This window comes from Spermophilus citellus (genome assembly GCF_964194105.1).
Source record: "Spermophilus citellus genome assembly, chromosome: 15".
Classification (NCBI taxonomy): Eukaryota; Metazoa; Chordata; class Mammalia; order Rodentia; family Sciuridae; genus Spermophilus; species Spermophilus citellus.
The window spans coordinates 52,357,703-52,380,871 of record NC_138195.1 but is presented as its reverse complement, the minus strand read 5'-3'; the positions used below and the strand labels follow the sequence as shown (position 1 = coordinate 52,380,871).

General features: G+C 50.9%; 1 protein-coding gene across 1 annotated transcript; it reads right to left on the bottom strand.

Moving 5' to 3' along the window:
• Window positions 1–10,703: 10,703 nt before the first annotated feature.
• PPIF (peptidylprolyl isomerase F) lies at window positions 10,704–17,556 on the bottom strand. The gene is made up of 6 exons (XM_081268849.1): window positions 17,064–17,556; window positions 15,742–15,772; window positions 15,140–15,228; window positions 13,348–13,444; window positions 12,784–12,859; window positions 10,704–11,575 (listed from the first exon to the last, which is right to left on the bottom strand). The coding sequence occupies exons 1-6, from the start codon at window positions 17,256–17,258 to the stop codon at window positions 11,440–11,442; spliced, it is 624 nt and encodes a 207-aa protein (XP_081124975.1). The 5' UTR covers window positions 17,259–17,556; the 3' UTR covers window positions 10,704–11,439.
• Between the last annotated feature and the right edge of the window lie 5,613 nt (window positions 17,557–23,169).

Genomic DNA, 23,169 nt, shown 5'->3' with positions numbered 1-23,169 from the left:
GTGAGGCTCTCCCCAAGTCAGGCCCCAGACTGGGAGAGATTGTCAGCAGATTAGGTCACACGTTAGCTCAGCCACGGGACTCCCGGGTAACCATATATAGGAGCGAATCTGCCACGGGCATGGCAGCCCTGGGCCCCACTGCGGCTGCTCACACTGGATCCTCTCGTCTGAGATGGGGGTTTGAGCCCCCCGACACTGGGCATCACACCCTGAACCAGTGAAGTGTCCAGGGGAGAGGGAACAGTGAGTTCCTCCAGGAGCAAGGCCAGCACTGGGCAGGACTCTCACAAGTGGGCCCCTGGTAGAGTGTCCCAGACGGGAGCCATAGAGGAGCAGGACCATCAGAAGCCAGGTGTCTGCAAAGCTCTCTCGCCCAGGATCAGTGCTCTTGTCCTTCCCAACCTTGCCACTCACCAGAGTCACCTGTGTGTGTGTGTGTGTGGGGGGGTTACCTACGGGGGGACTTTAAACATGCCAATGCTCTGGCCCCATCATAGAGATGCTGAGAAATCTGCCTGGGATGTCCTCAGGTTCACAAGACCCTCCAGATTAGCACACTGGGCCTCCAAGGCTGAGCCACACTGGATTTGTGGCAGTCCCTCGAGGTTCCATGGGGCTGATGGTGGTGTCATCAAGGAGGCCCATGGGCATGGGGTTCCAGCCCCACTGAGGGGCATCCAGACCCCAGACCAGCTAATTGTGGCAATCTAAGAATAGTGCTACCCCGTGGGGAGGGAGGGGAGAGAACTGGAAATCCCACTTGACATGTGAAATTTTCCAAGTTTTAAGTTTTGGCAACTAGTTGACAAAACATTTAAATCCTATACAGGTGAAAGCAGAGGACTGTGGACAAGCCCAGGCTTCCTGACTGCAGACTATGAAATGGAGCAGAGGAAACAAAATGCAAATCTTTGGGGTCAGGGAACAGGAATTCAGGAGCAGGTGAGATAGGCAGGAACAGGTTCCTGACTCTAGAAGCAGGAGCCCTTGTCTGATTTGGGGTGCAGAGGCCACCAAGACTTTTCCTGTTTATTGGCATAAAGAGGATTCCCATCCACTGCCCTTTCTCAGGGCACACAAGGCAGGCAGGGCTGGAGGAGGCCCCAAAGTAGAAGGTGCCAGTCCAGCCAAGTGTGTGAGTGCAGAGGGTGCCCTAGACACCAGAGAGAGGAGGAGACTCCACACCAGGCTCTCTGTCAGCCAGGGGACCCTCCAGAGCCCTAAGAGGGGTACAGCGCCCAGGACACTGAGCCTGTCTCTGTCCAAGAGTGCTGAGACCTCTGCAGGGCTCCTGCCAGGCCAGCCCAGCCTGTCCCAGCTGTGTGACATTGCAGTCTCCCTCATCCACTTCTATGAGATAAAAACTCAGTGAAGGAGAGACCCCGCATACTGCTGGGCACCCAGGACCGCCTGGCTCGGAGGTGACCTCTTGCTTCCATTGTCTGTGGCTCAGGCATAAACATCCTGCTAGGGATCACACAGCAGAGTGAGAGGGGCCAGGCCTCGAACCCAGGATCCCATTTGCTCACCTCAGGCATGGCCTGCCCAGCCTGAGGCTTCCGGGCTGTGGTGGGATCTTGGTTGAGTGCATGCCTCCCTGTGCATGTGCCTGTGTGTTTTGTTTTCCCAGAAAACAAACCTAACACAAACAGCCTGAATTTCGACATCTCCTGCCTGGTGGAGTTCTGGAAACCAGTAATTCCCCTGGACAGGAAGGATTTCCGGTTGGACTTAATGCCCACATCCAGAGGCGGCCAGCTGCTGAGGGGCCCAGGAGAGAGAAGAGTCCATTAGAGAAGGGACATGGGGGACCCAAGAGGATGGCCCAGTTCTGGGAGGAAGCTGAGGCCCCACAGGAAAGGTGTCTCCTGGGGTCACCCGTGGACATGTGGTAGAGCCAGGATTTGAACTTTTCGAGGTCTCCCTTCCCACTGCAGTGTTTCAGAGACAGATCTGGGACTGACCTCCAGTTAGCAACCCAAACTCAGAATTGCCAAGGTGGGACAAGGAGTGAAGGCCCCAAGGGCTGGGGTGACCTTGAAGAACAAGAAGACCAAGCAGGAAGAGAAGGAGTAGGGGGAGCATCTCTGATCATGATGGTTATAGGGTCATATAGAGCCCCCTGTGTTGGTCCCTGACATAGAGCAGAAAACCAGACCAATACCCAGGCCAGAGAGGTGGATTTATAGGGCCACCCACCACAGCACCAGATCCCAATGGGGGCTCAGTGTCCTCAGGCATTTAGGGAAATCGGGACATCCTGAGGTCTGCAGTGGACAGCCAGGCTGCTCCCGCCCACAGCACAGCAGTGACCACTCTGCCCTGAGGTGGGAACCACTGTGGTATGGCGGTTCCTCACGCCAGGAGGCTGTGTCTAGATGGCCATCCAGACTTTCTGGCCTCATGCAATCCCACAGGAGCCCAGGGAGGGGATACTATGTCTAGGGCAGGTGGAGAAACTGAGGCTGGGGAAGCCCCTGACATCCAAGCCCTACAACCTCTGCTCCACTCTCCGACCTCCACGGTGTGCTGTTTCTGAACCTGACAAGGGGGGCTGAGTGAATGTCTATGAGCCCATTCGGTCTTCCATGAACTGCCACCTATGGGCCCTTCATCCTCAGGACTAGGCCTGGTGCCTGGCTAGGGCCAGCCCTCCATGGGTTGAGTCGACAGGCCCCACCTGCCCTCAGACTTCCTGACCCTGGCTCCCCAGGGCCTGGAAAACCCAGGGCCAGGCATCCAAAGGATGGCTGTCCTCCAAGCTGTCATCCTCCCGGGGTGTCTGGGAGCAGGGACAAGGGCAGGGAGGGGCCAAAAGGAAGTGGGGTAGTGGCTGAGGGTAGGCTCCCCTCTCAGTCAGGCGTTCTGGCTGTTCCCCAGAGCTCTGGCCTGAGCCAGGAACAGCCTGTCCTCAGCTCAAAGGCCTCTCCAACACTGCCCCCGCCATTGATCCTAAGGCTGGATTCCCAGCAGAGAGGTTAGAAGCACTTCCCTGCCCCCACCCGACCCACTCGCGGGTGCACACACACGTTCGCCTTCTCCCCCACTAGTACACACTGACACCATCGCACACGCAAACACAGACACCTCACATGCTCGTGCCCACAAGCCCAGCTGCAGCAGGTGGAGTGCCTGGGGCTGCCTCTGAGGCCAGCTAGGCTCTGCTGAGGGCGGGGTCTGCAGCCCAGGCCCCCAGCCTCTACCCCTCCCTTGTCCCCTCTTGGCCAACACTCACTTTAGGGATGAGGAATCACTATAGTGAGATCAGCTTCCTGTGAACCTGCCCACCTCCTCCCCCACAGGCCTCTGTCCCTCACCGGAAACGGAGGAGCCAGGTAGGCCAGAGAAGCCAACCAAGCCTCGGCCCAACACAGCGAGCAAAATCCTGTGCGCCTACTTCACACACTGGAAGGAATTCAGGTTCTGTGAGGTGTGATAACGACACTGGGAACCCATAAGAAAAGTCCTTACGGGTGACCACAGGACAACACCTGGGCTTTGTTTTCAAACAATCCAGAATGGCGGGGGTGGGGGCGCCGACAGGGGGTGCTGTTGAAATGAGACTGGCCAGCTGCTGAGGAGCACGGCTGGGAACTGGAACTGCAGCACTTGACGCTCTGTTCTCCTCTGTGTCTTTTCCACACCTGAGCAGGAGATGAGCTCACAGGTGAGCCAGGCCAAGGTGTCCAAGGCAGACAGGAGGGGTGGGGGGTATAAGGCACATGCTGTGATTAACACGCATCTTTTTTGATTCTTGCAACATTTTACACAGGAGGAAACTGAGATTCAGAGAGGTTGAGTGACTTGCTTAAGGTCACGGAACTGGCAAGGAGCAGAGCCCCCATTCTCCTCCCAAAGCTACCCCCCTTCCCAAGCCCCTGCCTCCAGGGGACAGAGGTACAGAGTCCGATCCCCCTCTCCTGCTGCTTCCTGCAACTCCCACGCAGCCCATGGGTCAGCAGCCTTACCCCAGCCCCCTCTGCCTGCCTTGGCCCCCTGGCTCTGCCCATCATAGCCTGCCAGCCTCCCTGGGCATCATCTAGTACAGGCCCATGTTTCATGAAGACCTGGATAGAAGCCAGAACCCAGGCCCAGTCCTTCAAGAAGCACCCAACTTTCTTGCCATTTCTATCCTTGGAAAGCTCCCAGGAGCCCCTCAGGGGTAGGGGCAGCTCTGTCCACCTCTTCTGTGCCCAGAGCGAGCAAGACAAGTTGGCACCTGTGTCTTCTCTCCACGGACATGTTTCTCCTTCCTCCTCCTGGAGCCCTGAAGTGCCTCCAGTTGCCCTCCCACTTCTCCCTCTTGGACAAGAAGCCTCCAGCCCTCAAAGACAGGAGCTGAGCAGCGTCCCCTCTACCACCTTCTCTCCATCCCCCCTCCCTGTTCTGGTCACTAAGCTGAGCCCAGCTCCATAGCCCCTCTGCACCCAGCTCCTGCATCTTGTTGGACAATTTGGGGTTCAAGTCCTGCCTTGTAAATCCAGGACCATGGCGTCTGCTGTGACCTGTCTCCACCTCACTACCCTCATCCTGGGTGGGACACTAGGTCACCTGTCTGACTCAGTTTCCTCCCTTGTTAATGGGAATGAGAATGCTCACCTACCTACCAGAGGGTTGTGGCCAAGATTAAACTGCATAAGGCAGACAGGAGCTTGGCACATGGGGCACACTCAAGAACTGTTAGCCACTGTGCTCATCACAGAGGTGGTGATGGCCACCTGGGGCCCCTGGATTTCTCTCTCGGCCTCCTCCCATCCACTTCTTGAGCCATGCGCTCTAAAGCCTGCGTCCTGACAGGCTACAGGACCATGCCCACACCTTGCCTCAGAGCAGGAACTTGGATTGTCCTTGGCCTACCGGCCACTTCCTTCCCTTCCCCAAATACCCACATTCTGTTAGTCCAATTCTTTTGACTGGGCTTCTGCCCCAGTTCTGTTGTACTGTGGCAAAAGGCCCTTGCCAGGCACATAAATTTCTAGTCCTCCTTTTCCTGGGAACCTGAACATAGTCCTGTATCAAGGTGCAGACCACTTTATATGGCCTGCACCCCCTGCACAAACTAGCTAGCCCCAAATTCTCTTCCCTGTGCTTTCTTTCCTTTTGCACCCATCAGCCAGTCCCCTTCTGCCCTCTGGTGGCAAAACTTGAGAACTACAACTGTCTGCTGGCTGGCAAACCTGTACTGCATAGGAGATAAATGGGGATTTTTTTTTCCCTTTCCCCCAAATCCCAAGTGAGTCCTGATCTCCTTAGGCCTCAAGCTTGAGTAAAATTTCAAGTGGTAATATTGTGCTTTCTCCCATTGAATGTAAAAACAATGCATGCACAATATGAAGTGAAAACAACAAAGATAGGCAGAAAGATGTGAACACCCCAGTAGTACATCATTGTTTGTAAAAGTCAATCTTTTTTAATTTTTTTCTTAATCACCTTTCTGTTTGGCATGGTGGAAAGATCTGGAATCAGAAGAGCCAGCGTTTGATCTGGCGGCTGTTAGAGGGTCAGTTCACATCCCTCTGCCCCTCCAGGTCTTAGTTCCCCCATTGATCTAAACTTTCAGGACATTGGGTTCCAGCTAGAACTCTTTACTCGGGCCCTCCTGACCTGTGATTAAGTCTGGAGTGGACAGAGCCCACAGGCTGCCTGGGGTCATCCATGTAGTGCGTCTGAGAGCCTGCAAACTCCCCAGAAGTCTAGGAATATATATAGTCTCATGCTGCATAATTAATGTCAGTTAACAGCAGACCACATATACAACAATGGACCCATAGGATTATATTGCCTCAGGTCCTTGTAACCACTTTAGCTCATGTAAATATACTCTGTGACATTCACAATGCAATCATCCTGTGATGCAGTTCTCAGAACATGCCCCTTGAATAACATGCATTATTCAAGGCGTGATTATATAAGCAATCATCCTTGACTTATGTTAGGGTCAATTCCAACAGCTCCATTGTAAGTCGACAGTATTGTAATTTGAAAATGCATTTGATACATTGAATCTAACAAATATCATAGCTTAGCACCATGGTATACTAGAGTACTAGTTGTTTACCCTCCTGCTTGCAGCTCTTGCTGCTATTGCCCAACATCACAAGGGAGTATTGTATTGCTAGCCCAGAAAAAAATTTCAAAATTCCAAATTCTAGTATGGTTTCTACTGAATGCATACTGCTTATACACCATTGTTACTCAGAACATCATAAGTCAAACTATCATAAATTGAGGACCATCTGAAATCAACAAGGAATTGTCTCTGTAAAATAAGAGGTCTTATAATTTGACAACAAAATCACTAATTTAAAAACACACAAAGGATCTGAATAGACTTTTCTTCAAAAAATATATATACAAAGGTCCAATAAGCATGAGAAGACGCTCAACATCACTAGCCCCTGGGAGGTATAAAAAACAAAATCACAATAATAATATTGTGGTTTAATAATGCCACTTTACATCCACAGGAAAGGCTAGAATAAAAAAGATAATAGTGAGTGTTGAGAGGTGTATGTAGGGAATTGGAACCCTCACGCATTGCTGGTAGAATTGTATGATGTAGCTATTTTGGAAAACAGTTTGACAACTCCTATGAAAGTTAAGAAAGTTAAGAATAAAGTTACCATTGGTATATAAAACTATTTTTCACATTTAAGTAAAATGTATGTCTACTTTTTATATTTAAATTAAAATATTATTTGCAATTAGTCTGTGATAAGTGAAACAATATGTAGTTTACCCCAAAGAAATCACTAAAAAGTAAGATGAAGAATTAAATCTAATGAGTCAATGAGATAGAAATGGAATCACTTGGGGAAAAAAAAATTTAATCCAAAAGAAGAAAACAGAAGGCAGATGGGACCAATAGGTGGGTGGCTTAAATTGACATATATACCATTACATATAAATGGTCTAAATATTTTGTTCAATGTCAGATTGGATCAGACAGTAATGCTCAATGCTCTGGTTGTCGGTCCACTGTCTCTTAGCTCTAGAGCCTCCCTTCTTAGCCATTTGTGACACTGACAGTTCTCCCTTGCCACTTGGAATATATTAGGTTATATCAGCAGAGGGCACTGCAGAGAGTCTTCGACATTTCCATTTGCTCTTAGGCATCACACTTTCCCTTTCAAAACATTGTGTTGTTTGTCTCTTGTTTGGATCCTGACTACATAAAACTGACACCAGGAGTGGTCCCACGAGATAATCCCCATAAAAATGGGATTTGGAGGTTTGTTTGGTTGTGCCCCTGGACTTGAAGGCAAAGCTGAACTACCTGCCAATGAGAAATGGTATGCTAATAATTCCTAGCATGCAGTGACATCCAAACTAGTCACATGTGGCCAAGTGCCAAAAGCATGTGCCTTCAGAGGCCAGTTGGCTGGAGCTCTTGACCATCGTGACAGGGATGATGACCATGAAGACTGTGATGTGGGGTGAATTCTTTTGTGGCTACTTGATTGCTTACCAAATGAAAATGAAATATGTTTATCCTTTAATTCTCAGTGTAAGTAATAGTCCGAGAACCAGAAATCTTCCATGATAACTCTAAAAGATTCTCCAGTTTCTTGTAGGCACTGGGCTGATATCACGTGAAATGAAACAAAAACTTAATTGTGTAGGTTGATGAATCACACTATCATTTGAGTTCAGTCTTATCAAGTTTTGCATGTGAAAGGGCATTGACATGAAAGAATGGGATCCTGAAGTTTGGAATGGGGATATCTGGTTGGATCCAAATGAAAGCAACAACTTGAAACCTTAAGTAACTCTGGTCATCCCTTACCAGAGGAATTAGTTTTCTCTCCTGAGCCTGAGATAAAATAAAAATACTGTGATAACCTCACCCAGGACAGGTGCTTTGAGAGGGCACACTCAAGACCCACCACAATCACCCCCTACATAAATAGGATGAATCTCAGCTTTTTGTTCAGACATTAAACCAACCGTGCATTCCTGGGATAAGTCACATATGGTTTGGCATTCATTAGGTATCAAGTGTGGCCAGGAATCTGCAGGTTTTACCAGACCTGTGATTCCTAGAAACATTGCTTTGGGCTTTACCAGGCCTAGGAAACATCTAAGAAATTTCTTTCATGCAGCAAAATTCTATAGAACTATGCACAACAAGTCAGACAAAGGTGAATCCTGTTTGATGTTTCTACAAAGTCCTAGAACAGGGACAGTTTATCTATAGTGACAGAATTCAGTGACACCTGGGAAGAGATTGGAGAAAACCTTTTGGAAAGATGGAAGTGTCTTAAATGGTACTTAGATTAACCAATGTATGTGCTTGACAAATCATTTTCATGCACACTTGAAACTTGTGAATTTTATTGTATATAAATTATACCTCCATGAAATCATTTTGAAAAACTATCCTGTCTTATAAATAAAATTGATGTTTCAGACTTTTAAAAACATGTTCACATGGTATCAAGTGAGCAGGTATATGGCTCATTGCTTCATTTATGCATTAAGTATTGAGTACATAGGACCAGCAACAAGCCAACATTTTCTTTGTGTATTACTTATGCTCTTGCTTTATATAAGAAATAAGACCAGAGTCAGGCTTTTGCACAGAGTATTGAGAGGAGAATTGCAGGGAGTGGGCTTGCCTTCAGAGAACTGTTTCTAGAAAACCCTTGCTTACCCCACCCCACCTACCCCATACAGGACACCTCCAGATGGAGAAAACTACACCCCCTCCTAAGTGAGAAGGAAACACTGGATGATTAATTGAGTGAATATTCACAGACTTGGAGGGATTGACATTCTGAGACCCCTCAGAACTTAGCATGGAGCACGTAGGTCAAGTTCCAAGGGGCTATCCCTCAAATTGTCACTGCTACCTGGAATGCCCCAAGTCAACAGCAACTGGCTTTGACGTCCAAAGTTGGTAGTAATCTGAATGTGTGTGATCCCAAGACCTTTGGCAATATGTCCCCAAAAGGAGCCTGTGCCATCCCTCTGGACAAGTAAGAACCCTAGGTTCTAGCCATTGCTCTGCCAATTGACTCACATGGTCACCTGGGGCTATTACCATCACTCCTGGATGATGTGATGAACAATTACCAGTTATTATTTGGTTCAAGATCCCATTCCTCAAATGAAATCCCTTTCAGGGACTTAAAGAAAGAAAAAATGAAGAATATCTTTGATGGCAAAGGGACTCAAGGCCCATGCCCCTCTCCTGCTTGCTCTACTCCTAGGTCCTTGAGAAATTTTTGAAAACTACCAGTCCTGCTGAGCTCCCAGTCCACACAGCTGCACCCTGAGTTCATGTAAACTCCATAATTCAAGGACCCAACCCATCACCATGACCTCAGAGTGACTACATCAGCCAGTGACTTCATAGAACCTGACTCAGGAAAGTCTGTGTGGAAGGACTCTTGGTCTCAAGAGTCCAAGTCCCCTCTCTGAGGACTGCCTGCCTGACCCCCCACCATCCTGACCACATAGGGCTCTGGTGTTTAAGGAAGGTTTTTTGGGTTTGTTTCTTTTTTTGGCGGGGGGGGAGGTATGCTGCTGGGGATTGAACCCAGGGCCTTGTGCATGCAAGGCAAGCACTCTACCCACTGAGCCTCTTAAGGAAGTTTTAATCCTCCTTTACCCTCCTTGTAAATTCAGAAACAACTGGATTCCAAGTTAGAGTGGCACATCAAGAACAGGAAAAGAGCTGAGGCTCAGTGCTAGAGTGTTTGCCTGCCACACATGAGGCCCTGGGTTCAATCCCCAGCAACACACACACACACACACACACACACACACACACACACGAAAAGTCCACTCCTTACCTTAGATGTTGGAGGCTCCTGGGCTTAGGCATCTCTCTCCTTTCCTAAGATCCGACCCATGGGCCACGTCATCATCCTTGTCATTCCAAGTGCTGATCACAGTGATGTGGCAGGCACTGTGCTATATAGTATATAGCTCACATGGATCATATCTAATCCCGACCACCCTGTGAGGTGAGCTTCATGTACCCATCATGCACCTGAGGAAAACTGAACCTTGGGACACTCACAGGCAGAGCCAGGACTTACTTGGAGCCAGTGCTCATGGTGGGGTATGGATGCTAAGATGGAGTCTGTCTGGGCCTCGGCTTCATCTCTGAAGGGGTGACAACAATGATCCCCTCATAGGTTGTTGGATGATTAAATGAGACAGTCCACACAGAAGTCCTCAGCATAGGGCTAGGGCTGTACCTCAGTAGTAGAGCCCTTGCCTAGTATGTGTTAAGGCCCTGGTTCAATCCCCAGCATTGTTAAAAAAAAAAAAAAAAAAAAACAAACAAACATCCTTGGTACATTACCTGACACTCAAGAAGCTGATAGTGCAACAAATTTCCCTCCAGCTGGGCATGGTGGTGCCTGCCTAATCCCAGCATCTCAGGAGGCTGAGCTAGGAGCATCATGAATTCAAAGTCCGCCTCAGCAACAGCAAGGTGCTAAGCACCTGTCTCTAAATTAAATATAAAATAGGGCTGGGGATGTGACTCAGTGGTTGAGTGCCCTGAGTTCAATCCTTGGTAACCACCGCCCTCAATTTTTTTTTTTTTTTTTGCTTCAATTTCTTTCTAAATCCATAGACACCAGTCTTTTGTAGAAAATAGGATTTATTATCATTTAAGGTGAACACTGAATGTTCTAGAAATCTTTTATATACATCATCAGTAGTTTCAATTTATTCAACACACATAAAAAGCAAAGACCACCAGGAAATACTTTCCTCCTGAGGACAGGGCACTTACAAGCCACTTCCATTTTTGACACAGTGATTCACATTGACTTGGCACAGCTAGCAATAGGTTTGTTCCCAGAGTCACCTGCTTCCACCCGCAGACCCTCCTCAAAAATGAGAGCAGCAAACCAATGGGATTCACAGTGATGGAAGGAAAGGCATCTTGGGAGCTTCTACAAAAGCCCTGAGTTATGTCTCAAAGGTCAGGCTCTCAGGTTCTGAGTCCTGTGCCACCAACTCAGTCACATCACAGCATGTTATAGTGTCACAGCTTCATTTCTAGGCAATTTTATAAAATTATTACAATTAGGAAGACAACACTGAACAGGTATCACAGCCCTTTTGCAGCAAGTGGCTGTCCCCCAGGTCAAGGATAAAGTAGAAAGCTTCACTGGACGCTGACCTGTCACCACCACCCATGACACAGATGAACTTGGGCTGGGCGATCATCAGCAATGCTTGATGAGGGGTGTGTGGCCTGATGTCATATTAGATGCCCAGAAATGGGGTCGTGAGGGGTGAACATCAGGAGAGTGCCCTGGGGTCCTGCGGAGGGGCGTGTCCCCAAGCCTTCCTCAAGCTCACACACAATGACAGTGGAGCCAGCACTGGCAGCTCTTTGGGGCACCTCCACTAAGAGCCCTGGGCAGTAACCTGGGCAAGTCCTAGCTGCCGTCCCAGCACCTTGGCTGTGGGTTAGCTTAGCTGGCCACAGTCTGTGATGACAATCTTCTTGGATGTCTTCCCACTCTTAGAACCAAAAGATTCAATTTTCTTCACAACGTCCATGCCCTCTTTGACGTGGCCGAACACAACATGCTTGCCATCCAGCCTGGGGTGCGGGACAAGCAGACACAAGAATAGCACAATGTCACTCAACAGCCCAGCCACTCAGTCATGGGAACATCTGCCAATTCTGATAGACCCCACTGATCCACTCCTGAAGCCCCCAAACCCTGCTGAGCTCCCCCAACACACTCCAGCAGTTGCCCAGTTCCCAAGACAGGTTCTGCCACACACATTGTGACCTTGCCCCAGGCCACTTGGCCTGAATCCTGGTAACCTGGTCTATGACAAGTGAGCTGTCTGTAACAAGTGTTCTGCCTGGGGAGATGATGGGATATTGAACTACACTGAAGTAAGATGTCTACGCAAGGGAACCCCTTTCACAGTCAGGAACTGTGAAACGAGAGCCAACATAACAGGTGTGGAGGGACACAGAAGCCCTGAGCACCTCTTGATTTGAGAAAGTTCCAAGAATGTGAAAGGCACTTAGTCCTGCTCCAATGAAGTCAAGAGTGTAACAGCCAAAGGTGGAAGTGGAAGGCCCATTAAAGGCTCCATGGAAGGAGAGAAGACGGGCAGCAAGACGGACTGCCCAGCCCTGACATCCCATCTTTCTTGATTGAAAGGGAGAGACTAGCAGGTGTGCATCCCACCTAGGAAATCCTGGAAATGAGCTTAAGTCTTGGCTCCCAGCCAGCTGTTGGGCCCCCAACCCCAGTGGCCCAGGGCTAGAACACTAGGGACTCCGAACAAAGAAACTTATCTCTTAATAGAAGATTTGCCAGGGAAAAGACATCCCCGGAGCCCACAGGCATGTGGGAAAGGGGGCCAGAAGGGAGTTACCTGCAGGCCTGAGCTAACACAGGGCTCGATGAAAACCTGCCATGAAATCCAACCATCTACTGCAGTGTTTTCCAAGGTACATCCCATGATGAGACATGGTGGCCTGGACTAAACCAGGGGGGGACCCGCTTCTACTCAGGCCAAGGTGAGCCCTGCTGGCTGAGGCATTTTCCAAGAATGTGTGGCAGAGAAACCCTCTTGTGTGGGTGCGCAAAATACACAGCAATGACAATAAGTCTGATTATGACAGAGTTGTAGGACAACCTGAATTCTCCCTCAATCCTTTCACTAACTCTCTCATATAGACACACAGGAGAGGGCTAGTGTCCCAGATAAGACATGCACAAAGTCTCCTCCCTCCCTCCATAAGGGCATCCCTCATTCCCAGAACGCCTGGGGTGGGGAACTCACCAGTCTGTCTTTATGGTACAAATGAAGAACTGGGAGCCATTGGTGTTGGGGCCTGCATTTGCCATGGACAGAACACCTGTCAAAACAAGCAGAGGTGAGCCACAACACCCCAGGGGGCATCTACTAGGAAGCCATTCAGAAGAGGGGATGGCTTAAACCACATCAAGGACGTCTGAGTCTGCAGATCAGAAAACCAGAAGAGAAGCAGGCTCAATATGCCTGCCCTTGCTGCCTTCAAGGAAAGGGCCTTGGGGAAGCTCTCAATGAAAGAGCTGAGCAGGATCCCCAGTCCTGACTTCTAGACTTTTCCACACTCCACCATGGTCTCAGGGGATAACATGCAGGGTTTCTGCTTAAAGGCCCTCCCCACCCAAGTTCCCAAAGGGAAGGTGGTGTTCCAAAGTCAGAACCTGGAAGGAGAAAACTCCAGGAAAACCCAATGGGCCAGAGTGCTAAGCCACCCCAGGGGGCGCTGAAGGAAGGGAGGGACACCCTGAGATCAGACTGCAGCCTCCTGGGGCCCGCAGCTGGGAGCTTAGAAAGGAGGACAGCAGTGCCACTCACCTGGCCCTACATGCTTCAGCGTGAAGTTCTCGTCAGGAAAGCGGCTCCCATAGATGGACTTGCCCCCAGTGCCATTGTGGTTGGTGAAGTCACCTGCCTGCACAAAAGCACCCTCTGAGTGGTCCCATACCAAGCTGGTGGGAGATGGTTCTCTGGCACTGCCAGCAGCCCCAGAGACTCAGGGCCTAGACTAGGAAGATGCCAGTCCAAGCTCCTGGATGCACTCAGGGCACCCCCAGCCTGAGAGGCATCCAGCAAAATGAGGACTAGTAAAATAATGAGGAAAATGAGCAAAAATAAAGTATAGTATTTTCTGTCATAACAACGACCCTTAAACAGTGAGCTTTTTTTTTTTGTCTGAGGTAATTTTTAAGTAATACTCCAATGAACCATTCTGGACTGTTTCTTAGTGACCCAGGATTTTCAACATACAGCTCTTAGAGGGTAACAAGGAAGTAGCCAGAGGCCATATTCCTGAGTGTGGTCTAGGGGAACAGCAGCTGGCTCGGGCCAGTTCACATTCCCTGTCCTGGCTTCATGTCCAGGGGTGCTGTTTGGAACACCCAGAACAGGGTCCCCCGGGGCTGGCATCCTTCCTCAGAGATTGCCTAAGATCTAGGACTTCCTTGGAGTGCTCTGACCAGAAGAATCATGTGACTGCCCTGTGCCAGTCTCTGGCCATGGGCACACTGCAGTTTTCCTGAGATAGGATACTCAGGTGAGCCAAACAACCTACCCATTCCAGCTAAAGCATCCACAGATGCCTGGCAGGTGTCCCCAGACATCAGGTCTCGGTCTCTGAGGGCTATTACCTCGTGCCACAGAAAGCTCTCCAAATTTGGAAGTCTTTATCTTGACTCAGGATAGCCACCTTAGCTCCTGCTTCACCCCTCAGCCAAAGGAAGAACTGTAAACTCTGCAGCAGAAAGGCCAAAGGGCTGGGCCTGGCTGGGCCCACAGCCACAGCCATGCCTGCCCTTTCCTGCCTTCACCCCATTCAACACATATATAGGCATCACATAACGCCAGGAGTCTCGGCCCCAATCCATTGCCAGCCACTGGGTCAGGGTGAAGGGAATGGGGATAGAATTCTGGGCAAAATTTCAGAAAAATCACACCATCCATGCCCCTGCCTTTAGGCTCCGCTGGCCCCAGGACATTAACCCCTGACTTTGAAGGTCTGCCAAAGAGAAGGCAATCTCAACACTGCCCAGGTCCTGACCCCTGGGAAGTTCTTGCTGCCAAGCCTAATCCCCAAGCCTCTGACACAGCAATACTAACTCTTTTGAAAAACAGGTAAGACATATTACTAAAAAGCACATTCACTTAACAGAGAAAAATGCCCTTCATGGAACAGAGGCTCCAAGTTCAGGCATGCACATTCCTCTCTGCGCCCCGTCTTCCTCCTCCTACCTCTTTCTCTCCATCCCCTTTGCCCAGTGTTCAAGGGATTATGCAAAAGGACAAGGCCAGGCACTGTGAGTCTGCTGCTCCTTCAAAGCCTTAAGGTCCATTCCCTGTGCACATCTATACCCCAACCCAGCTTGTCCCTTGAAGCCATTAATCTCCCTATGCAGCTAGGCAAGGCCATCCCACCACTGGCTCTGTTGCCTAATTTCTGGGGCAGGCAAGGATCATAGCAACCTGGACAAGCTGTGGACTCTCAGGGTGAAAGGACAAGGCAAGAGAGCAATGAGAAAAGCCCTCTGCCCCTGACCTTCTATGCAATGTTTACAATAATCCTTGGAGGCAGCACCACATACAAAGAAGAGGCACAGAGGGCTGTGGTTACCTGGCACATGAAGGAAGGAATCACCCTGTGGAAGGTCGAGCCTTTGTAGCCGAAGCCCTTCTCACCAGTGCACAGGGCTCTGAAGTTCTCTGAGGGGTAGAGGGAGAGGCAGGTCAACCGGACGAGTCCCCAACCTCAGGGACTAGCAGCCTTGGGTCCCCCAGGAGGTGAGCTGGAGATTGGCAGACCCTGGCCCACTTCCTGGATCTGCTCTGCCTGACTCACCTATGACTGGGACAAGTCACTTCCCTCTCTAACCCCAGTACCCAAACATGTGACAAGAGTATACAGTCCTGGCTAAGTTAACCAGGTCACTGGGACAAGGAATCCCAGGGCTGTGGGCACATTGGGCAGAAGGGAGGAGTTGTCTCTGGGAATTTATATGTGCCTTCCACTGGTTCTGAGGTTGTCAGCTACTACCAGACAGGTGGGCAGAGCCAACATGAGGCTCAGAGGGAAAGAAGGTCACCCCATGGCACCCAGCAGCTGAGCCTCAAGTGGAACTCCCACCTGATCATGGTTTCTGAGCCAAAACGCTTCCCACCAGCCCACAGGACTTACTTCACCCACTCCCTTCCATCTGGACACTAAGTTGCCCTTACCTGCTGTTTTTGGTACAACATCTGCTTTCAGCTATGGGGAGAGAAGAGGGACAAAAGAAGATAGTTAGTCCAGAGGTAGGCGCTGAAAGGAGCCTCCTCACCACCCTAATCCCACAGTGGCCAAGGAAGTGTGAGAAAGAACCACATGGCCATTCCACTCCTGTTACTCCAACCCTCCCTCCAGGAGGCAGCCTAAGCAGCTATCATTTCTGGCAGCCACTTCCTGAACCCAGGGCTGGGAGGAGGCAGCCTCAGTTTCCTAATTTATCAGAAGGGACTAACAATATCACCCTGGCCCACTTCCCACTTCCGGGGCAGAACTGACAGAGGGACTGGCCCCAAACCGTCAGAGACTCAGGGCCTAGACTAGGAAGATGCCAGTCCAAGCTCCTGGATGCACAGATGGGAAACTGAGGCCCAGAGAAAGGCAGGAAGGTATGGGTAAGGAAGGGAGGTTGGAGCTCCACCCAAGGAGGCCGCTTGCCTCTCACCTTCAAAGGTCATTCTTACAGTAAATGAGGGCAGGGAGGGTACTCCCCATTTCCCAAAAGAGAAATAAATAAATAAATACCAAGGGTTCCCAGGAAACCAGATAATCCATACTAACTGACCCCTTTATTCAAAGTGGGGATAGACTAGGGCTTCCTCTCCATTACTTTGTACATCATGTGTTTCTTGTTTTGCTTCTGAGAGAGGCAGGTGCTGAGTGTCCACCCCTAGAAGGAGGCTAGGACTGGGGCTCCAGACACCCTGCCCCATTCTCAGGAGCGCCATCCCGAGTTCACCCGGTGGTCCGGCCGTGGCCTGCTGGGTACTCACCACCCAGAAGAGGAGGGTCACAGCCTAAAGCCGCTTCTCCCTTCCATTACCCAGCACCCCGCGCCTCGAGTGTGGGCGGGACGGCTGCGCAGACCCAGGGAGCACCTGGTGTTACGCAAGGGCTGCCACGTGAGCGCCCAACGGGCCTGCGGCCGGTACCAGACCCGACACCTAGGAGCTCAGCGCACAGACCCGGGCCTCATGGGCCTCGGCACCGCTCCCCAGCCCGCCGGCAGCGTGGCACTGGGCCTTCACCCTCTACAGGCTGACCTTGAGCTTCGACCTCCCTACAGGTCTTTCCTATCGCCTCCACAATTCCGCGGGAGGCTGCATGAGACCAAGCTGATATCCCTTCTCAGAGAGGGGAAAACTGAGGTCCAGGACCCGGAGGTGGGAGGCTCAAGGTCATCAAGCGCGCCAGGCACAGCAGAGGGCCGGGGTCCAGTGCTGCCCCAGGACGATCCCGCACGCCCAGGCCAGCCCTGTCGGGGCGAGTGGCTTACCTCCAGCACCACGCGGCCGAGTGGCTGCCCATCGGCGCCGACATCCAGGTACACAAGAGGGTTCCCGGAGGAGGAAGAGGGTGGGTTGTGGGCGCCGCCACTGCTGCAGGTGCGGGCCGCCGAGAGGCGCAGCGGCGCGGAGCGAGGGACCGGGAGCAGGCCAAACAGGCGGGAGCCGCAACGCAGCGCCAACATTGCGGGCGCGATTGGGGCGGGAAGCGGTGCGAGAGAAGACTAAGGCAGCAGAGGTCACACTCCCAGGAAGCGATCCTAGATGACCGCGCGCCGCCACTTTTATTGGCCCGGCCGGCTTGAGGCTCCGCCTCCGTCACGCCCCCTCCAGGCTTGTCCGCGGGCGACCCCTACTGGCCACATAGGACTGAGCAGCCAGTTAGTGGAGCTGAGGAGCTTCAAGTCTTTTGATGGGCCCCTGACAGGACCAGAGACCCTGGGGGACAAACACGACCGTGCAAGAGGATGCAGCTCCATTTTTATGTGGATCTCAATAGATTTTTTTAATTTTCTATTTTAAAAGGAAAAAATCTGGACTGGGGTTGTGGCTCAGTGGTAGAGTGCTTGTCTAACATGCATGAGGCACTGGGTTCCATCCTTAGCACCACATAAAAATAAAATAAAGGTATAGTTAGTCCACCTAAAACTAACAAATAAATATTAAACAAATAAATAAAAGAAAAAATCCTAACTGCATGATTAACTGCAAAATATCACCATCCATGTTTTTCTTCTAATATAATGGAAGTCTACTTTTGTGCCTTGTATATAGAGACAACTCAAGCCAAAAGACCCCCTGCCACTCCTCTCCCTAGAGGTGCTGCATACAGAAATACAGAAAGATGATAGCACTGAGATTTAGAGAAAGGTGGAGATCAGAAAACTGATTAGAGAGGGCAGGCAGGAGGAAGCAGATAAGCAGAGACACCTTGCAAGTTACCTCACAAAGTGACCACAGGCCTCCTTGTCCTGATCTGAGCCTATCTCTAGATGCTTCTAGAGACCAGACCCTCTTCCATAAATGCACTGTGGTCCTACAGTGCTCCTGCCAGGTCCAAAGCCCTCTGAGGCTGACTCCTCCTCCCTAAACCCACAGACTGACAGCTCTGGTCCACACCAGCCAGGCCAGGCAGCGTCCCTCCCACCAAACACTCACCCTGAAATAGAGAGCTCCTGTCCAAACTCACAGCACCTGCAGGTAGATGCACAGCAGCCATCCCATAGGGAGTGCAAGGAAAAGTGACAAAACATGACACAGAAGAGAAGGGACATCAGAGAGGGGGACCACAGCAGGGGATTTAAACCCCAAATTACTTCATACAGCCTGGGAGGCACAGGAGGCCCTTAGTAAATGAGTACCAGCAAGGGCCTGAGAGGGCATCTGGGCTCACCCCTGTACTCTGCGGATGAGAAACTGGCCCAGAAAGAGTAGTTTTCTGACCCTAGAGGATCCTAGAGTCCCGCTACCAGTCAGTGCCAGGCCTTCCAGATACCTAGTAAAGTAGTGATGATAACCCTTACCCTGCTTTCTAACCAAGTCTGTTCTAAGGGGAAAAAATGAAGGAGAAAGAGGAATTAATCAACTGTTAGCACTGTGCCCAAGAGTGTCAGTAATGGATAATGTAGACCAACTATTTGGGGCTTGGGACTCAGACAGCAAGGAGTGTCAACTGCAGGGGCCCAGAGGCCTGAGGTAACAAGAGAAGGAAGCAAATTCTTGGAGGCAGGTGGACTTGAGCTGGAACCTGCTCTAGACTAACCTACCCCAGTCCTTGAGTCAGCTTATGGGAAGGGGTTGGGCAGCCATATAGGAAGAGCAGTGTCCTAGCCTCCTGAGCATGCAAGCTTGACCCCTTTTCTGGAAATTCACAACCCCCTTGTCTATATTTCTGTCCTAGCAGGGGTCTGGGCATTCATTGAAGCCTCAGTGGGATGCTGCCTACGTCCCAGTCCAGCTTGGGGCCTCACTTTGCCCTGGGGAGTGGCCCCTCTTTTCTTGTGATTGTGTCCTGAAGTAAGCAGGCCTGAATGGGGAACCCACTTGCTCCCTACCCCACCTAATCCCTTAGTGTGTCCCCCAGACCCCTCTGATATTCAGACACACTGTAAGATTTGAGGGAGGGCAGTGGCTCATCTCCCAGGCCCTGCAGTAAAGCTTTCTGAGAGCCAAGGCCCCCAGCAGCCAACCCCAGCCCCTGAGCTCACACAGCCCCCAACCATATCAACAGGGGTCTTTGGAACACTGCTCTCTCTCAAGCCTGCTCTTGGGACCTTAGTTTATTCCCCACCCTGATGCTGCATGAGCAGTCCTACCCAAGGAGAGCTGCTATCATTCACACAACCACTTCTACTCTGTATTTCCCCAGCCCTAAGCTCACCTGCTTATCACATCTACCTGAAAGGCAACCCCATTTACAGATGGGAAACACAGGCCCCAAGAATTAGGGGAGTGAATGGCCCAAAGACGGTGTTGGAGCTGTGCCCTATCTGTCTGACTTCAGGATTGGGGTTATTGCATGTCAGTCCTCCTTGCCATCATCAAGGAGCTGGGAATTGGGACAGAGTGGGGTGGGCAAGAGAGAAGTCTTGGACAGATGATCCAGAAATACAGAAGCCGAGGAGGTAGCCAAGAGCTATGGATCTCAGGGATCAGGGAGAAGTTTTCCACTAGGGGATCAGCTCTGACATGACTGTGTCTGAGAGAGAGAGACACAAAGATATAAAGAGGTGATTCTAGAGGGGAATAAGCCAGTGCCAACCCAGACAAGGAGAGGTCAGGGCACTGATATTGAGCATGAGCCCAGAGGCCTGTAGAGGCCCAGTCACAGAGCCTGGAGGCCAGGCTGAGGTCAGACACTGTTGGATAGCGCTGGAGAGCCACAGAAGGTGCTATGCCCCCACCCCCAGCTTTCTTCCTTCAGATTATTTCTCCTTCCCTTTTTGGAAAATCAAACATCATCGTTGCCTCCTGTCTAAGCCAGAGAAAAGTTCACCTTCCCCACGGGCTTGGTTATGATGTCATCCCTACCTGTGCTGTCCTCAGTGGTATCAGGAAGAGAGACAGTCCCCAGGCTGAGCCATGGCTGAACACATGCTCAGCCCTTGAGGACACTGGGCCCAGATGAGATCATGTAGGTGTTGGCACTCATCTGGCTCCCCAGCTATTTGCGACTCTGTGTCATCCTCAGAGACAGCAGTATTTCTCCCTACTCGGCCCACGAGACTTCTTGTCCAGGGTGCGGATGCTTGTTGCCACCTGGGGATCCTATAACTGTGCCTGTAGGCTTCACAGAGCTGCAGTGCTGGGCTCAGATTCATGTTTGGCACCTGCAAACGAAGGTGCTTGTGGGAGCTGGGCAGGTGACAAAACTGTGATACCGGTGGAGAAGACATAAGTAAAAAGGGGAGGGGACACTCTATCCAAATGGCTAAGGCATAATCCAGTTAAAGGGTCACTGCTGCCAGGCCAGCGCTTGTAGGTGGGACTGTGGGCCAGAGTAGCCAGCCAGGTGTTCTCATTCTCCAGTAAAAGCTGAAGACTTCAGATGTCATGCAAATCCAAATTTTAAATGTTGGTAACTAATTTTAAAATAAAATTAACCACTAGTGAGCCATAAACAACATATCTGCAATCCAGATGAGGCCTCAGGGACAGGAGTTCCTAAGTTCTGAGGGAGAGAACTGAAGCTCAGAGAGGTACAGTGACTTTTCCAGGTCACACTGCAGGGCAGTAAGTACTAGGACTATAGCCAAATCCCTGTCTTCCCTCTTTCCAAGGTCCTTTTTACGAGTTTTTCTTCCTGTGTGCTGGGCCCTGAGCTTCACCCTGGGGACAGGCAGTTAGAGTGCAGTGGCCTGGGCTGCTGCCTACATAGTAGTCCTTAGGTAGAGTAGGCCTTCATCTCTCTTGGTCCTGCTTGAGGGGCTTGGGGTCTGAGCCAGCACCTGGCACAGAGGTTCTCGGTGACCCTGCTGAGAGGCGATTGTGAGAGCTTTGCTCTGGGGCTGCTCCCCTGGGGAATCTCCAGGCTTCATGCAGTTCACATGAAAGCTGTAGCTTGTGCTGGCTTCCAGGACCCAGATCAGTATGGAGGGCAGGGAGAGGCCAAGACCTGGAGTGGGCGGGGTGTCCGCCTTAAGGCCTAGGGTGGTGACAGGCACAATGACCAGGGAGACACCCCAAGGGGAAGAGTCCAGCTGTGTGATCAAGGTCACCGCAGGCCCCCAGGGGGCTCAGAGGGAATGGCTCACACTCCAGCTGCCTGGTTCTGACCCAATCTCCCCAGCGCAGTTACCCAAACTCAGAAGTCCAGGGAGCTCACCTTCCAGTCTCTGCATGTCCACTGTGGGCTGGGTGACCCCAGGGACTGAGAAGACGACTTCCTGAGAATCCTCCACCTAGGGGAAAAGCTGGGAGGACTGGAGAGGCAGGCCGCTGGGAAAGGGTGGCTGTCCACCAGCCTGGGCCTGGCAGCGTGGGCTTTGGAGATGGCAGAACTCTGATGCAGACCTGGCTCCCCACTCCTTCCTTCATGAAATGAATCCATGGCGTCCCTCCATTGTATTTTCTGAGCCCCTGCCATGGGCTCCGTGCTGATCTAGGTTCTGGAAATAGGTGATCGATGGATGGACCCAGGGGCAAACTCACATTCTTAGGGAAAAGAGAGTCAAAAGACTTTCAGAGAGTGATATGTGTTACATCAGATGCGTTACATTGCCATTTGCTAGAGTGACTGAGTCAGAGTCCCTTCTAGGGAGGCTCCATGTGGCCTGACCACAGAGGGGACATTTGGACCCAGTCACAGGTGGCTGTGTGAGCTCAGGGAAATATTCTGCTTGTTTTTGTTTTGTTTTGTGCCTCAGTCTCCTCATATGTAATGACGAGTTAATAACACCTGCCTTGCTGAATTGCTCATACTAGGAAGAACAACATTACAAAGGCCCTTGAACCTACTAGGAGCTCAGGGAATCAATGAATGAATTACTTAATTAGTGAATGAATGAATGAATACTGCCCAGCTCAGGCCAGCTGAGGATTCAGGGAAGGGCAATTTGCATGGATGATTTTGTACCTTATGGTGGGATCCTGTGGGGGTTTGTGGGTGGGTTTTTACTACTTCCCATCCCAGGCTCTCCTTAGAGAATTAATAATGCCATCCCCGCTTCTAACTGGCATATGACATTTGGAGTCTTCCTTACCTGAAAGTATACTCAGTGCCGTGGCTGCTGCTGCTGCTGGATTTTTGTTTTGTTTTGTTTTTGGTACTGGGGATTGAACTCAGGGGCACTCAACCACTGAGCCACATCCCCATCCCAGTCATGTATTTTATTTAGAGACAGGGTCTCACTGAGTGGCTAAACACCTCGCCATTGCTGAGGCTGGCTTTGAACTTGAAATCCTCCTGTCTCAAGCTGCTGGGATTACAGGCATTCGACATTGCGCCCAGCTGTGACTTCTTTTGATCCACACAGTTTGTGAGGCTGGCTAGGCGGAGTTGTACTCTCATCTGATAGAGTAGGAAAGATGGGGGCTCTAAGTACATGGGGGGGGGGGACAGCCCAAACAGCCAGTGTTTAGGTTTGGTTTCTCTCCACTCTATAGAGAAAAAGTTGTCATGCACCCTTTCCCCATTCCCACCCTTACTGACAGTCTCTAAGTGGCTCCCAGTGATGCCTGAGAGCCTGGTACAGTCCCCTGGCCTTCAGTGCAGGGTAGATCAACTGATCCAGATTCTAATGCACACAGTACAGCTGGCATTGATGGGTTCATTAAAGATAAGGTTACAAAGTGACGATTCCAATTCCGAGTGTACTCTCCACCCCTCCCCACCATCTCTCCATACACAGACACATGCATCACCAGCTCCAATGTCATGAGGACACCAGGCAGCTTATGGGGAGGTCCCCACAGTAAGGACCCAAAGCCTGCCAGCAGTGTTCTTGGACATGGATCCTTCAGCTCCAGCGGAGACTTGGGGTGACCATTGCCCCAGCCCATAGCTCTGCTGCAACCTCCTGAGAGGCTCTGAGCCAGAGGCGCCCAGCTAGCCCACGCCTGGATACCTGCTCTGCAGAAACTGGTAATCCATGATTG

What these genes read in the sequence shown, in the direction of transcription:
- PPIF (XM_081268849.1), bottom strand. Translation starts at nt 17,258, where the DNA reads ATGTTGGCGCTGCGTTGCGGCTCCCGCCTGTTTGGCCTGCTCCCGGTC. An exon ending in TCGGCCGCGTGGTGCTGGAG is followed by an intron (nt 15,773 to 17,063) that starts GTAAGCCACTCG and finishes CTCTCCCCATAG; the next exon opens with CTGAAAGCAGATGTTGTACC. An exon ending in TGTACCATAAAGACAGACTG is followed by an intron (nt 11,576 to 12,783) that starts GTGAGTTCCCCA and finishes CCCGCACCCCAG; the next exon opens with GCTGGATGGCAAGCATGTTG.